The sequence below is a fragment of the Mus caroli genome, chromosome 1 (genome assembly GCF_900094665.2).
Source record: "Mus caroli chromosome 1, CAROLI_EIJ_v1.1, whole genome shotgun sequence".
Classification (NCBI taxonomy): Eukaryota; Metazoa; Chordata; class Mammalia; order Rodentia; family Muridae; genus Mus; species Mus caroli.
Window position 1 is genome coordinate 34,174,399 of NC_034570.1, and position 15,035 is coordinate 34,189,433.

Below are 15,035 nucleotides of genomic sequence, written 5' to 3' on the forward strand. Positions count from 1 at the left end.
GAGAGAGAGGGGTGTGCCAGCCATAGCCTGTCAGGTAGGAACTGAGGGATGCTGGGAAAAACCCAGGCTGCAGGGTCAGCTTTGATATGTTAATATGCATCTCAGCAGGGAGTCCCGGTTGGAAACTTAATAACAATTAAGGAAACGTGCTGCTATAAGCCACGGTCTTTGGATAACACCGGAAGCTAGAACAAGACTAGGAAGAATTCTCCCCTTGATGCTTCAAAGGTGAATGGCAGAACTGATATAACCCATTCCAGACGTTCAGCCTCAGGAAGGGAGAGGAAGTGGGTTCTACAGTGAAAATGAACTCAGTTTGTGGTAATGGCAGAGAAACCCTAGAAACAAGCCCAGTGGAAACAGGGAAGACGCTCTTGGTATTAATCTTAGTGGAAATCAGCTCTATTGGCGGGTAACGCGCGCTGTGCTCAAATACCTTAAAACATCTTGAAACACCCATACTGTACTAACATTTAAGTTATCAACTAACAATAAGCTATGACAATAACTAGCATGAGTGGGTTTTAGTATAACTAGTATCACAGAACATACAATGTAAAAGGGCTCAAAGAGAACATAGTTGACTAATTAATAATAATAATAATAGTAGTAGTAATAGTAGTAGAGGTAATTTGAATCATTTGCCCCGTTTGGTAAGCTATATTTTCTGCTGATTGCAATGTTCATTGGCAGAACCCCTCCACAGGTTTAACAGTAATACTAAAGAGACCCTTAAAATATGCGCCATACCCATCACCGGGTAAATTCTCTATTTACCGCTGAGAATTTCAGCGGTAAATAGAAAACTCTTCAGCTGCTGCCACTCTTTAGCACAGGGTAGCTAGCAGGTGATGCTGATGACAGTCGCTCACCCAAGGATCGCTTCCGAGGGCTTTAAGGGCAATTAACGGCGGTCTCTACATCACTCAGGCAGGGAAGGACCAGTCGGACAGCTCTGAGACCACGCGGTCCCGCCCTCCACGGCGCCCCGCCCCTTCCGGACACGGCGTCCCGCCCACCCGCGTCTCCGGAACCTCCGCTCGGCCTGCGTCGTCGGTCTGTCCGCCTTGTGTCTCCGTTCCGCTCGTCTGACTTACGCGCTGTTTTTGTTTGCGACGCTGTCGCGGAAGGGTGCGCTTTACGGCCGCGGGAGGACGCAGCGAGCCGGCGCCTTGGGCCTCTCGGCCGGGAAGCGGGGTAGGCGGGCGAGGTTGATGCCCGGCGGCGGGGCGAGCGCGGCGTCTGGCCGGCTTCTCTCCTCAGCGGATCCCAGAGGGGCGCGGGAGGCAGCGGCGTTCCGGAGCGGCCCGGCGGGCTCGAGCGGAGGCCGAGGCGGAGCAGGCGGCCCCGGGCCAGGGATTGGAGGCCCCGCGGGCAGGATGAGCCTGACCCCGAAGGAGCTCTCGAGCCTGCTGAGCATCATCTCGGAGGAGGCGGGCGGCGGCAGCACCTTCGAGGGCCTGTCCACCGCCTTCCACCACTACTTCAGCAAGGCCGACCACTTCCGCCTGGGCTCGGTGCTGGTGATGCTGCTGCAGCAGCCGGACCTGCTGCCTAGCGCGGCGCAGCGCCTCACGGCGCTCTACCTGCTCTGGGAGATGTACCGCACCGAGCCGCTCGCCGCAAACCCGTTCGCGGCCAGCTTCGCGCACCTGCTCAACCCGGCGCCGCCCGCCCGCGGCGGCCAGGAGCCCGACCGGCCCCCGCTCTCAGGTACGTCCCGCAGCCAGCTGTTCTGGGGGTGGGGGGTCGTCAGCTAGGGACATTCAGCCTCCTTGGAGGGGATCGACCCTCCCTCCCTCCGTTTCCATTACTTTCTTTCCCTAAAATAGGGGAGGGGTAGTGAGAAGTTGCAAGCTTTGTTTTTTGTTTTTGTTTTCAAATTCACTGCACTCCAGATGATCCCTCCCAATCGAAAAAGCCAACGCATCGTACAAGCCCACCAACGGGCTGGACATATTTTAGTATGCCAGATACGGTTCATTCTTGATTGTAAGGTCCTGAGGTATGCGAAGTTACAGCCAATGGCACTGAGTTTACCCCTTTTTTTAAGCCTCCGAGTAAAGAAGTCGGTATTAAGAACCTGAGGAAGGGGCAGGTTGAAGTCCACATTACCACAACATCTAAAGTCTTTGCAGCCAACTCCTTGGTTAGCTGTAATGTCGAGTGAGGAGAGGATGAAGTCGTTTCTAATTAACCATTCAAAGATGCATGTGTCCTGGGCAGTATTGTGGAATGTCTGCATAGGCATAGATTACCTCTGAGGACGCACCCCTAAATTTGTTGTTGTGGATGGAACCCAGGGTCACTTCCTCTATACCATGAGCCTAGTCCAGGACTCTGGGACAGCTGTACCACTCACAGGCTGACATACATGTACATATGTACATATACATATATACACATATACATATATATATTTTTTTAAGTATGTTAAAGTTTGTAGGAATCTAAGTATTTGATAACAAAAAGTTCTCAACAGCTATTAAAACCATAAGTTTCATTGACATTTCCATAGATCACAGAATCTCAAGTGATATATTGATATATTTGTTTATGGATTACTATGTATACTAAGTGTGAATATTCGATTAACTGGAACTCAGTTACATTTAAATCATAAGAATAGCTCCACGTGGCAAGCAGCAAAGTTTCCAGTTAACTTTTAAAGTTAAATTTTAAAACTTTACAAGTACCCATTGGAGAGAAACCAGCATTGCATTCTTATTTGCAGGGTTCCTGCCTCCTATAACTCCACCAGAAAAGTTTTTCCTCTCCCAGCTCATGCTGGCACCCCCAAGGGAACTGTTCAAAAAGACACCTCGCCAGATTGCCTTGATGGACGTTGGAAACATGGGACAATCTGTGGACATTAGCGGCCTTCAGTTAGCCCTGGCAGGTGAGGGAGGGCCAGTGATTGGGACATTCTTGTCGGTTCTTGAGATCCCCTGTTTAAAATCAACAAGTTTTTTCTTTTAAATTTACATTTCTGCTGTTTTTGTTTGATCCTCTCCTGTCCTGCCCTGCCCTGTCCTGCCCTGTCCTTTCCCTGTCTCCCTGTCTGCCACCCCCTCTTTTGTTTGTTTGTTTTGAGACCAGGTTTCTTTGTGTAGCCTTGGCTGTCCTGGAATCTGCTGGGTAGACCATGCTGGCCTCTAACTGAGCTCTTACTGGCTGGCTCCCGAGTACTCGGCTTACAGCATGCAGCCCCAGGCCAGGCCGGCTCCAGTCCCCATCACAGATCACACCCTTGTACCCCAGCATCCTCCTTCACTCTCCTTTCTGTTTCCTTATTCTGTGCTTCTGATTGACACCCAGCCTGGTCTCTGCCCCGCACCTCCCTCCCTGCCATCTACCTCACTCCATTTTCTCTTTTGGAGTTATTTTAATATTATTATTGTTTGGTTTATAGGAATTAAAGATATTTACTTTGTACTCCTGATCTGTTCACGATGTTATCAATTTTAAAATGTTCTGTGCCACCCTGCCTCTCCCCCCCCCAACCCCCCACCCCCCAGGCTGGCCTTGGGTTCTTGACTCTTGTCTCCACCTTCCAGGTGCTGGGATTACAAGGTCTAGTTTAAATGCTTTAAATGCTTCTTGTCTGAATCTGTTCCAGAGCGTCAGTCTGAGCTGCCAACCCAGAGCAAAGCCAGCTTCCCAAGCATCCTCAGTGACCCAGACCCAGACTCCTCCAACTCTGGATTTGACAGCTCAGTTGCCTCTCGGATCACAGAGTCTTTAGTCAGTGGACCAAAACCACCTATTGAAAGTAGGTATATGGGAGTTTGCTTATGTTCTCAGGTTTATATTCTAGCAGCACTTAGGGATTTTAAGTTTCTTTCTTACAGTACCTGATGACAGACTAACTGCCTTGCTGCCTAGAATATAGCAGACAGACCCCAGCCAGTTATACACTAGGATGTTTATTGCTTATTTCATACCCCCCCATACACACACATGCCTGCAGATAAAAATTCAGGTTTTATCAAAATGACTGTGTTTGTTTTAATGAGATAGTCTCATGTAGTGCAGAGTAGCCTAGAAAATTCCTGTGTAGCAGAGGATGACCTTAGAGCCCTGGTCATCCTGGGCTGAGAGTAGGATCCATAATCCAGCAACCCACCTCTGTCCTCTGTGGAAATGCTCTCTGGAAGGCTAGTGATGGGACTGGGTAAGATCTGCTCTCAGGACAGAGAGAACTCCCTGCTGTACACTAGAGGCAGCCGAGAGGAGTGGGAGTTCCTGTGTCCCAGTTCAGTGGAAATTACCAAGTTCTCATCTCCTGGGCTTTTGTGGGACTTAGCAGGCAGGCAGGCAGGGCCCACAGCTGGATAGACAGCTGGGTGTCTGTCTTGTTAAGTACTGAGATACATAGTATAAGTTGTCTTTCTTGAGAGTGGTCATTTGGGCATAGCACTGTGGGTCACTGGAGTTAGGGTGCAAGTGTTTATACAAGAACATAATAAGCCACTGGGGGCAAGCTGTGTGGTTGTGATTGTTGAGGCTTTAGCTTTTCTTTCTGGCTTTTCAGCTGTGGAGCAACCAAATGAAGTATGATGTTAGTTCAGAAGTACTGACTAGTTTACTTTAGTGTGTCGATAATTGATAACTTACACGTCAACCTTGAATTGTGGGGATAGCCCCAAGAACTCTGTTTAGTATTCTGAGGTCCTAGGGGCCACAAAAAGAAAGATAAGGGGGAAAAAAACCTCATAAAATTTTAGTTTTATGTTAAGTGCGATGAGAAATACCTTTAATCCCAACACTCGGGAAGTAGAGGCAGGAAGATCTCTGTGAGTTTGAGGGTAGCCTGGTCTACAGAGTGAATACCAGGACAGCCGGGGACACAAGGAGATTTTAAGAAAACAACCATCATCATTATCTTGTCATCATCATCATCTGCATCTACATATTTGACACCTGCATCCTCAGCCTAAGTGGATATGCTTGCATTAAAACTCAGTTCATGTTCATGCTTTCCTCTTTCTGAAAAACAGACTTGTATTGGCATCATGCTGATGGTGTGTGTGTGTGTGTGTGTGTGTGTGTGTGTGTGTGTGTGTGTGGTCATTTGTTCTCGGCTATCATTTGAGCGTGGAACTCTGATTTTTTATATCATTACTGTTTGAAGAATGTCTTATCACATGTCCTTGTTAAAGGTACCCTTGTACTTCATTAAATGCATATAGGGTGCGTACAATTGTTAGCTCACCAACAGTCATGTGTTACTCTCATTATAGGCCACTTTCGGCCAGAGTTTATCCGCCCACCACCCCCTCTCCACATCTGTGAGGATGAACTGGCCTGGCTAAATCCCACAGAACCCGAGCATGCCATCCAGTGGGACAGATCGATGTGTGTGAAGAACAGCACTGGTGTGGAGATCAAGCGGATCATGGCGAAAGCCTTCAAAAGCCCCCTGTCGTCTCCCCAACAGACACAGGTATATATGTATGTTTGTATTACAGTGTCCCCTCTGTGCCTATCACAGGGTGTTCTTCCCAGGAAGCAGTAAGTGAGCAGTCAGTTGTGGATGTGAGCCAGCGGAAGTAGCATCAGAGGGCTTCACAATCCCAGCCGCTGTGCTCTGGCCTTTCCTTGTTTGACAGTTTTGCTCTGATGAGACAAGAGGCCTAATGATGACTAGACTCTATTGAGTTTGTCTCGGAGAGAGGTAGGCTAGGATGAGTTGGCATCACTGTTCAGTTGGCAGCACTGTTCCAGGTACGAATCAGTCGGCCACATCGTCTGCATTGCTGCATCAGGCTGGACAGCAGCTCTAAAGGGTGTATGGAGTTATTAATGTTTTATAAAAATGAGGTTCAGGGAATGAATGCTCTAGACTTTAGCTACAGTGTCTGCTGGTAGACTACAGTTATCTCTCCTGCTAACCAAGGTTAAAACTAGATGGATTCCCTGAGGAAGAAGAGCAAAGATGCCAGGTGGCTGTAGATTTTATTAGATTTCCACACTTTCAAGTTAGAACTCGTAGGAAGATACTGTTACCTCCAACCTAGTTTTTCATGTAAAAAACGGATTTTTAAAAAGATTTGTTTTATGTGTGTGAGTGTTTTGTCTGCATGTATAACTGTGTACCATGTGCATGCAGTACTCACAGATGCCACAAGAGGCATCAGATCCTCTGGACTGGAAGTACAGATGTTGTGAGCCTCCATGTGGGTGCTGGGAACCAACCCTGGTCCTCTAGAGAGCAGCAGGTGCTCCTGACCACTGAACCATTTCCCAGCCTCCCCCCAATATTTTAAATGATGTAATAACAATTGTTTGTATTTTCTGTTTGCTCTTAGATGATCATGAAACAGTCCAGTGTTGAATCCACAAGTGGATAAAGACACAGAGTTAGGAGGGATGGGTGTGGTGTATGCCTGTAACCCTAGCACGTGGAAGGCGAGAGATTGAGACTTGGCAGTTATAGGCCAGGCTCCATGAGACAGGGAGCTTGAAGCCAGTGTGGGCATAGGGACCTAGCCTCAAAATAAATGAACTTTTTTTTTTTCCTTTTGGTTTTTCGAAACAGGGTTTCTCTGTGTAGCCCTGGCTGTCCTGGAACTCACTTTGTAGACCAGGCTGGCCTTGAACTCAGAAATCCGTCTGCCTCTGCCTCTGCCTCTCGAGTGCTGGGATTAAAGGCGTGCGCCACCACGCCCAGCAAAATAAATGAACTTTTAAAAGAAAGAAAAAGTATGTATTTGGACACAGGAAAAAAAATGTTTTCCCATCTCTTAGATGCAAAGCGTGGGTGTGATTGGCGCTGTAAAGTACTATAGGTGGAAGACAGAAGACTTCCTCTTCTGTCCCTCTCTAGAGTAGTTCTGTTATCTTTCTGGATAAGACAGAGCATGGCTCTTGTTCTGAATTATTCTAGTTTATGGAGTTCTGTGTGGCTTTTTTTTTTTAAGAAAAAATGAAGACAAGGTCTCGCCATATATCTCAGATAGCCTTGAGCTCATTACATAGCCAAGGCCAGCGACTCCTGCCTCAGTGTTTGTATTACTTGTGTGCCACCACAATCAACTTGGTTGTGTGTTTTGGGAGAAGTTGATAATTAAGATTTTTAAGAATGACCCTATTGTCATATTGTATATTACTAGACAAAACCAAGGCTTATCATGTCTAGAGGAAGAATGACTATGGATTTTTAAACTGTTGTTTATTTTTGTGCCATTGCAATTCAGATCTGAAAATAAATGAAAACATAGTATTGGCTTTGAGGGAAGAAATTTAACAAATTAACAAAGACAGTTTTTGTAATTTATATAAAACACTTCTATTTGTATACAGGAAAATTCTCTAACATAACTCAAGAACCTCTCAACTTGGTTTTTTTTTAGCTCCTCGGTGAGTTGGAAAAAGATCCCAAACTTGTTTATCACATTGGCCTTACTCCAGCGAAACTTCCAGATCTAGTGGAGAACAACCCTTTAGTGGCTATAGAAATGCTGCTGAAACTAATGCAGTCAAGCCAGATCACGGAGTATTTCTCTGTCCTGGTCAACATGGACATGTCCTTACATTCAATGGAAGTTGTAAATCGGTAAGTTCTCATGTTCCACCGAGCGGGTCCACAGGCCCTGATTATATGATCCAGAAGTCTGAAAAGCTGGAGTAGTTTTTCTCCCCTTGTCTGATTCTGTTACCCTGACTAATCTTTGGTGTTCACTGCATATGAATTTGATTTCAATATGTAAGAACTCAGTTGTTGAATTTTTTTTTTTTAAGATTTATTTTTTGATTATATGTAAGTACACTGTAGCTGTCTTCAGACACCCCAGAAGAGGGAGTCAGATCTCGTTACGGATGGTTGTGAGCCACCATGTGGTTGCTGGGATTTGAACTCCGGACCTTCGGAAGAGCAGTCGGGTGCTCTTACCCACTGAGCCATCTCACCAGCCCTCAGTTGTTGAATTTACTTCACTGTCTTTTGCCCCTTACAAAATCAGGTTTTATGTTCCTTGGCAGCCAGTAGTGGCAGCTTGCACATGTGGGTCTCAGAACTGGTCATCTAGGCAGGCTGTCGTGATTACTAGTATTCTCCTGGCTTTGTTGTTCTGTGTAGCCCTGACTGTCCTAGAACTCACTGTGTAGACCAGGCTGGCCTCAAACTCATGGAGATCCACCTACCTCTGACTCTCAAGTGCTGGGATCAAAGATGCGGACCAGCACACCCAGTTTCCCAGTTCTTTCTTGATTTTTTTTTTTTTTGCTCATTGAACATCAAGGAAAGAATGAGTTCCCCTGTTGATGTGTTCCGTATAGTTTTTGTCTTTTATTTTCCTTACAGATATTGTTTAGGTAAATTGTGAATTAAATGTAGTGAGGTAGATGGGGTATTTTTTTTTTTGAGTTTTTTTTTTTCCCCCCTGGGGGTTTTTTTTTTTTTTTTTGGATAGGATCTCATAGTATCCTAGTAGCTTCAAATTCATAGCAGCCTGTCTGCCTCATCCTCTGAATGCTGGAATCATGGGTGTGAAGCAGGTTACAACTTTTTGAGCATCCATATATAAGTTGGCAGTTGTTTCAGACTTGAACTAAGGAATGTCTGGTCATCTGGTGATAGTTTGGCTGGTAGCTCTGTGCACAAGAAAGGGCTGGTCGAGGAAAGGCAGCATGGGTTTCCAGTTACTTTGTAAGACTGTCATTGGCAGAGCTGCCTGACTACTTGTGGAAAACTTGCTGCTTGTTTCACCTCTCCTTGCTGGCACCTCCTTTACTAGTTGCAGTTGCTGGGTTTTTTGTTTTTGTTTTTCGAGACAGGGTTTCTCTGTGTAGCTCTGACTGTCCTGGAACTCACTTTGTAGACCAGGCTGGCCTCGAACTCAGAAATCCGCCTGCCTCTGCCTCCCAAGTGCTGGGATTAAAGGCGTGCGCACCACCATTGCCTGGCACAGTTTCTGTTTTTGCATTGGCTAAGTTCTGTCTTTGGATGGAGCAATCTGAGTGTTCATGGATTCCCCCTCACTGCACTCTTGTAGTCCTGGCTTTTTCCAAGTATTAAGCAGCCTTGCTGATGCACAGATCTCAGTGGGTATGGTGGCTTGTTATAGCTTTCTTGTTTGTTTTGGTTTTTTGAGACAGGGTTTCTCTGTATAGCCCTGGCTGTTCTGGAACTTACTCTGTAGACCAGGCTGGCCTCAAACTCAGAAATCTGCCTGCCTCTGCCTCCCGAGTGCTGGGATTTGGTTGGTAGGTTTCTTATATTTTTGGTTGTGAGCCTAGCCTTTAACGGCTGAGCCATCTCTCCAGCCCAGTTGTAGCTTTCTTAAGGTACTTCAGTGCCTTAGTTTAAGGATGCATAGATGTAGAAGAGGCAGCATGTATTCATTTACCTTTTCAGAAAAAGGTTTGCAGTAGCCAGCCCAGTGTTGAAATGCTTCTTGGGCTGAACTTGAACTCAGCGTGCAATTCTTACCTGACTCCATTTCTTAGTACTTCACTTACTCGTTTGGGAAGAACTCTGTTGGGTTTAAGGACTCTAAACTTTATTACACAGCTGCTGCTCCTGTGTAATGGCTGACTCCAAGCCTGTTTATCTTGCTCAGTTCTCAGGAAGGCCTTTTTGCTTCCTATCAGCTAAGTAACTTTTCAAGGCTTTTTGCCAGGTTCATGTTTCTTCAAGGCTCTATGTTAGTCTGATCATAAGTGGTTCTGTCAGACACGCTGCCTCTCATAGTGCTTAAACTGACAGGACTTCTCTAAGTTTTAAGTGATGGCAACAACTGCTGGTTATTTGAGGCTGGGAGACTATGACCGACAATGATCCTGCCAGGCACACTCAGGGATAGATACTAATTGCTTAATGGATCATTAGAGAGTATAATTCGTGATGCACACTTAACAGAAGCATCAGAGGTTTAAGTGCCTGTGGCTCTTGGGTTTAAAACTAGAGAATTGGGTCATATAAGTTATCATCAGATGATCACAGGGAAGTCTTGACTTCATGATTACAATACTTTCTAATACTAGCAAACACAGTTAACAGCTCAGATTTCTCTTTTGTGAAACAGACTAACTACAGCTGTTGACCTACCTCCTGAATTTATTCACCTATACATATCCAATTGCATTTCTACTTGTGAACAAATTAAGGATAAATATATGCAGGTGAGTGATGTAAATGCTTATAACATTGTCATCTGCCAAGAAAAGAAGTTTCTAAAACTTGTTCCTTTTTTCTTTTCCAGAATCGTTTGGTGCGTCTTGTGTGTGTGTTTCTCCAGTCTTTGATCCGTAACAAAATTATTAACGTGCAGGACTTGTTTATAGAAGTGCAGGCCTTCTGCATTGAATTCAGTAGGATACGGGAAGCAGCAGGCCTATTCCGGTTGCTGAAGACACTGGATACTGGGGAAACGCCTTCAGAGACCAAAATATCAAAATAGCTCCTCACCAGACCTTCCCTTCTATTGTTCAACTGTACTTGGATTGGTTTTTAAACTTGTAACTCGAGTGGATTGCTTGACCTAAGAAATATAAATGACTTTATTTACTTAAAGTAAAATTTCCTTTTTCCTAGATGTTTCCCATGGATGAATTTTGGTGAGAACTTGGAGAAATGTATCTTTTAGCTCTCTTGCTGATGACAATCCATATGAAGAATAGTTATTCTGAAAATAGTTATTGCAAGAAAGGTGTAGGTGTTGCTCTTTTGAATTTAAAACACAGTACCTATTTCTTTTAGAAAACAAACTGTAGGTTTCTGAAAAACCAGGAATTTGCTTTTGTAGCTTCTAGTGTGAAGCATGGTCAGTGAGAGTGAGTGAAGACGCTGAGAATTTACTGTGAGCATGGCTCTTAGTAAGCAAGGTGTGAAACAGGGATGCGCATTTCTGACAACAGTGTTCCTGGCCCACTAACAAGCATGGGCACTTCGCCAGGCTTCGAGAGTTGGCATTTTATTCTTCTCTCTTAATCACAGTTAGTAAGGGTGTGGTTTTTGTGGTCTTAAGGACAAATACGAGCTGGCACACCAGAAATGTATACCCAGGATGCCTGTTTGGTGAGGAGGTAGAACAGTCAGTACCTGGGACAGTGTGCCTTAATTTTTTTTAAGACAGGGTCCATCTATGTTATTCTAGAGCTCATTATGTAGAGCAGGCTGGCCTTGAAATCAGAGATCCTTCCTTCTGCCTCTGCATGCTGTGATTAAAGGTGTATACCACCAAATCCAGCCTTTTTAAAAAAAAATGTCTGACATACATATTTAAAGAAATTATTAAGAATTCCTTTTATGGAGGTTATCTCTAGAACCGATTTATGGGGACAGAATCTGTTCTCCCATATCCAGCAAGACTTAAAGGAAGCCAAGCTTGGTGATTTTGTCTTACTGTACAATTAAAATCTCCTAACAGTGGAGAAGGAACAAGAAACAATGATCCTTGCACCCTTGTAGGAGTGACCCTCTCTGAACTAGACAGCTGACTTCTCTCAATGCTCTGTAGTGGCCACTGCTATTTTACAGATGGCACTGGGCCAACAACAGCCCATGAACAAACCACTGTTTTAGAATGACAAGTTTCAAAGACTCACTGTGGGCAACAAGCTCTACAGCTGATAGGCATGTCTGTCTTGTAGCTCAGGTTAGCTATGGCCACAGCCCAACACAAAATCAAAAATGTAATTAAAACGACAGTAGCCAGATGCAGATACTTCCAACCATTGGACTGAAGTTGGGGACCCCTATGGTTGGATTAGAGGAAGAATTGAAGAAGCTGAAGGGGAGGACCAACCCATAGGAAGAGCAGTATTCTCAACTAAACCCGACCCCTGGGAGCTCCCAAAGACTGAGCCACCAACCAAGCAGTACCATGGCTGATCCAAGCACATACACAGCAGAGGACTGCCTGGTCTGGCCTCTGGGAGAAGATGCACTCAATCCTTTAGAGACTTGAGGCCTCTGGGAAGGGGGGAGGTGGGGTGGGGGTAGGAGTGGGATGGGGGGGGCAACAGCTGAAATGTAAATAAAATAATTTACAAAAAAGATATTAAGAGTTTCTTATTTAGGGGGAGGTTATATGTGTGCATTTATTTGTAAAAGTTGGTTGTGTGGCTCTTGAACATGTATTTCGTAGATGACAAGTATCCTATCAAGATGTCCATGAGTTTAGTAAAACACTTTTACTCTGCAGCCAACAAGGACACAAGTGGGATCCATAAACAAAACCCCCTAGGGCTTGATTTAGCATGTAATTTGTCCATAAAGCCTGTCACAGCCTCTTTAAGCTTACAACAGGAGATGGTAATCCATTATATATGCGTTCATTAAAAAAAAAAAAAGTACTTGTCAAGACAAACACAGTGCCCCCTAAAATAAGGTAGGAGCTTGGAAGGGATCCCTGCAGTGAAACCTGCAGCAAAAAGGCACAAGCAACTCAAAGTTTTCATACTTATGTGTATCTAAAAACAAGGAAAATTGCAAGTTGTTTGTTGATTTTAGAATCCCAAACAAATGTCTCAAATAAGGACCCAAAAATGAGGAAGGTCAAGATCACAGTCTTGATGTTCACTAGGAAAATCAAGATTGTTCACAAAGAGAGGCTGTGCTTGGCAAACATTAGCTGTACATAAATCAAGGTTATAACGCCACTTAGATGGCTCTTGGTTTACTGGTGCAGCCCTGTAATCCCAGCTACAGCCTGATTGTTTTAACCCAGAAAGTTAGGAGTAGCCTGGGCAACAAGATCTATAATCTTGAGACTGAGTAACCACAATCAACTTTTAAGTTTATTAATTGAGTTTAATATAGGTTAAGTAACTTCATCGAAGTTTTCAATCCAACTTAAGTCTTCGAATCACCTGTTCAAAGAAAAGAACATTAATCAGTAACATTTTAAGAATAGAACATTTAAAAAAAAACTTTGGAATCCCAAAATATAACCACTTAAATAATTCAACACTAACTTATTACTGATTTAATTAAGCAACTCTACAGAAGACCACTAAATCTATAGGGATGATCTCATTTATACCTAATTTTAAGTAGCACACTCCTTTCTATATTAATTAGTTGTGGACCCGTGTCTTACAATCTATGCAACAGTACATGCAACACTTTGAGTAGCTCTTGGTAACAAGGGTATCTGAGGTATCAGTAATTAGGAAAAATGTTTTACATCTTCATCAAATCTTAGCAACTGCTTACTAAGATACACTGCTGATTTCATTTTATCCTGATCTCTTTCCTCGTTACTACTGTCTATATTAGGAATATCCAAGACTTAGGAAAGTTTGAGGTTTGTAATACAATGGGCTCACAGAAAATACTGCTTTTCCCAGCACACAGCCTATCATCTGTCAAAAAGATGGACTTCTGTCCCTCATATTTTCAATGACTGGGCACAGATACTTCAACTAGTGATTTTGTCCTATACTTTTGCTATAGGAGGAGGCAGGTGGGTACATGGCAGAGACCTCACTATAATGAGTGATGCAAATGCTATTTTTGGAAATGTTGACCAATGTTTCTAAGGCTTTAGAAGCAAGGCTGAGCTGGAAAAGGCATAGGTAGCTTTTCTAATGTGTTGAATCATAAAAGCACAACATTGTATTTTACTACAAAGCTATCTCTACTTCAGGCCCACAGCTAGTGCTTAGGAAACGGCAAAGCAATTTTTCCTGATCTGTAAAAACTGCTTTTGCCTAACTATCCTCAAGTTCTAATACTAGAGACACTGATTAAACCTCATCCTTTCTTGAGCATATGACATCAACTTTCCCCAAGGAAATTGTTGCCAAATTTAGCTATCAGTCCTTAAGTGTATCTAAAAGTACATGGACAGTGCTTGATCGGGGTAGCTTGTCTTTTTCTTAGCACAGGAAGGCTGTTCCTGTGTGCCCCCCCGGCCCCCCCCCCCCCGGAAGCTGAGCTCAGGCAGGAAGCTTCCCTGGCATCACTGAGGTCAGACAGTGACTCGCTTCAGGAGGTTTTGTCATCGTGTGCTCAGAGAGCCAACTGTTGATGGAGACACTGCAATTCGGCCTTTTATTGTCATCACTCCTCAGCAGCCATGGGAAGCAGTCATTGGGAAAGAAGGTCCAGGACCCCAGTCAGTTCAGCATGTGAGAGACAAGTACCTGCAAAGTGAGTGAGACCATGTGCTCACAGTTCCAGTTCTCTGCTGGGCGAGCCAAAGTCAGTACTGCTGAGTGAAAGCCAGGAGAGCAGGAACCACAGCAAACAATTTCCGTGTCAGTTCTGTGTCGTGGACACTACCTCCAGTCTTCACATCACTGCTTAGTCTGAAGTGATCTCACTGCTGGAAAGGCTGAGGCACAAGGATGGTGAATTCAAACTCAGATTAAACAGTGAGACCCTGCCTTAGAAAAAGTCTTCTGTGGGCTGGAGAGATGGCTCAGTGGTTAAGAGCACTAACTGCTCTTCCAGAGGTCCTGAGTTCAATTCCCAGCAACTGCATGGTGGCTCACAACCATCTATAGTGAGATCTGACCCTCTCTTCTGGGGTGTCTGAAGATAGCTACAGTGTACTTACATATAATAAATAAATAAAATCTTAAAAAAAAAAAAAAGAAAAAGTCTTCTGTAGATGGCCTTCTTGGCCATCATTGGAAAGAGAGGCGCATTGGACACGCAAACTTTATATGCCCCAGTACAGGGGAATGCCAGGGCCAGAAAGTGGGAGTGGGTGGGTAGGGGAGCAAGGCGGGGGGAAGGGTATAGGGGACTTTTGGGATAGCAATTGAAATGTAAATGAAGAAAATATCTAGTAAAAAAATAAAAAAGCCGGGCGTGGTGGCGCACGCCTTTAATCCCAGCACTTGGGAGGCAGAGACAGGCGGATTTCTGAGTTGGAGGCCAGCCTGGTCTACAGAGTGAGTTCCAGGACAGCCAGGGCTACACAGAGAAACCCTGTCTCAAAACCCCCCACCCTCCAAAAAAAAAAAAAAAAAAAAAAAAAAAAAAAGGTCTTCTGTAATGACTAGCTGTTAGAATGATTATAGCATTTTCTCCAGTATGTCTTAAAAACATAGCACTAATCTACTTGATACCTAATTCA

The 15,035-nt window shown here is 44.4% G+C and overlaps 1 protein-coding gene and 1 non-coding gene across 2 annotated transcripts; one reads left to right on the top strand and one right to left on the bottom strand.

Annotated features, from left to right (window-relative positions):
* Positions 1-927: 927 nt before the first annotated feature.
* On the top strand, positions 928-12,001 carry Cnot11 (CCR4-NOT transcription complex subunit 11). Its single transcript, XM_021159339.2, has 7 exons — positions 928-1,713; positions 2,735-2,899; positions 3,620-3,772; positions 5,244-5,446; positions 7,356-7,558; positions 10,029-10,125; positions 10,206-12,001. The coding sequence occupies exons 1-7, from the start codon at positions 1,215-1,217 to the stop codon at positions 10,401-10,403; spliced, it is 1,518 nt and encodes a 505-aa protein (XP_021014998.1). The 5' UTR covers positions 928-1,214; the 3' UTR covers positions 10,404-12,001.
* A 1,911-nt stretch (positions 12,002-13,912) lies between these two features.
* On the bottom strand, positions 13,913-14,023 carry LOC115032524. The gene has a single exon (XR_003838180.1). It is a non-coding gene; the product is annotated as a small nucleolar RNA SNORD89 (small nucleolar RNA).
* Positions 14,024-15,035: the final 1,012 nt, after the last annotated feature.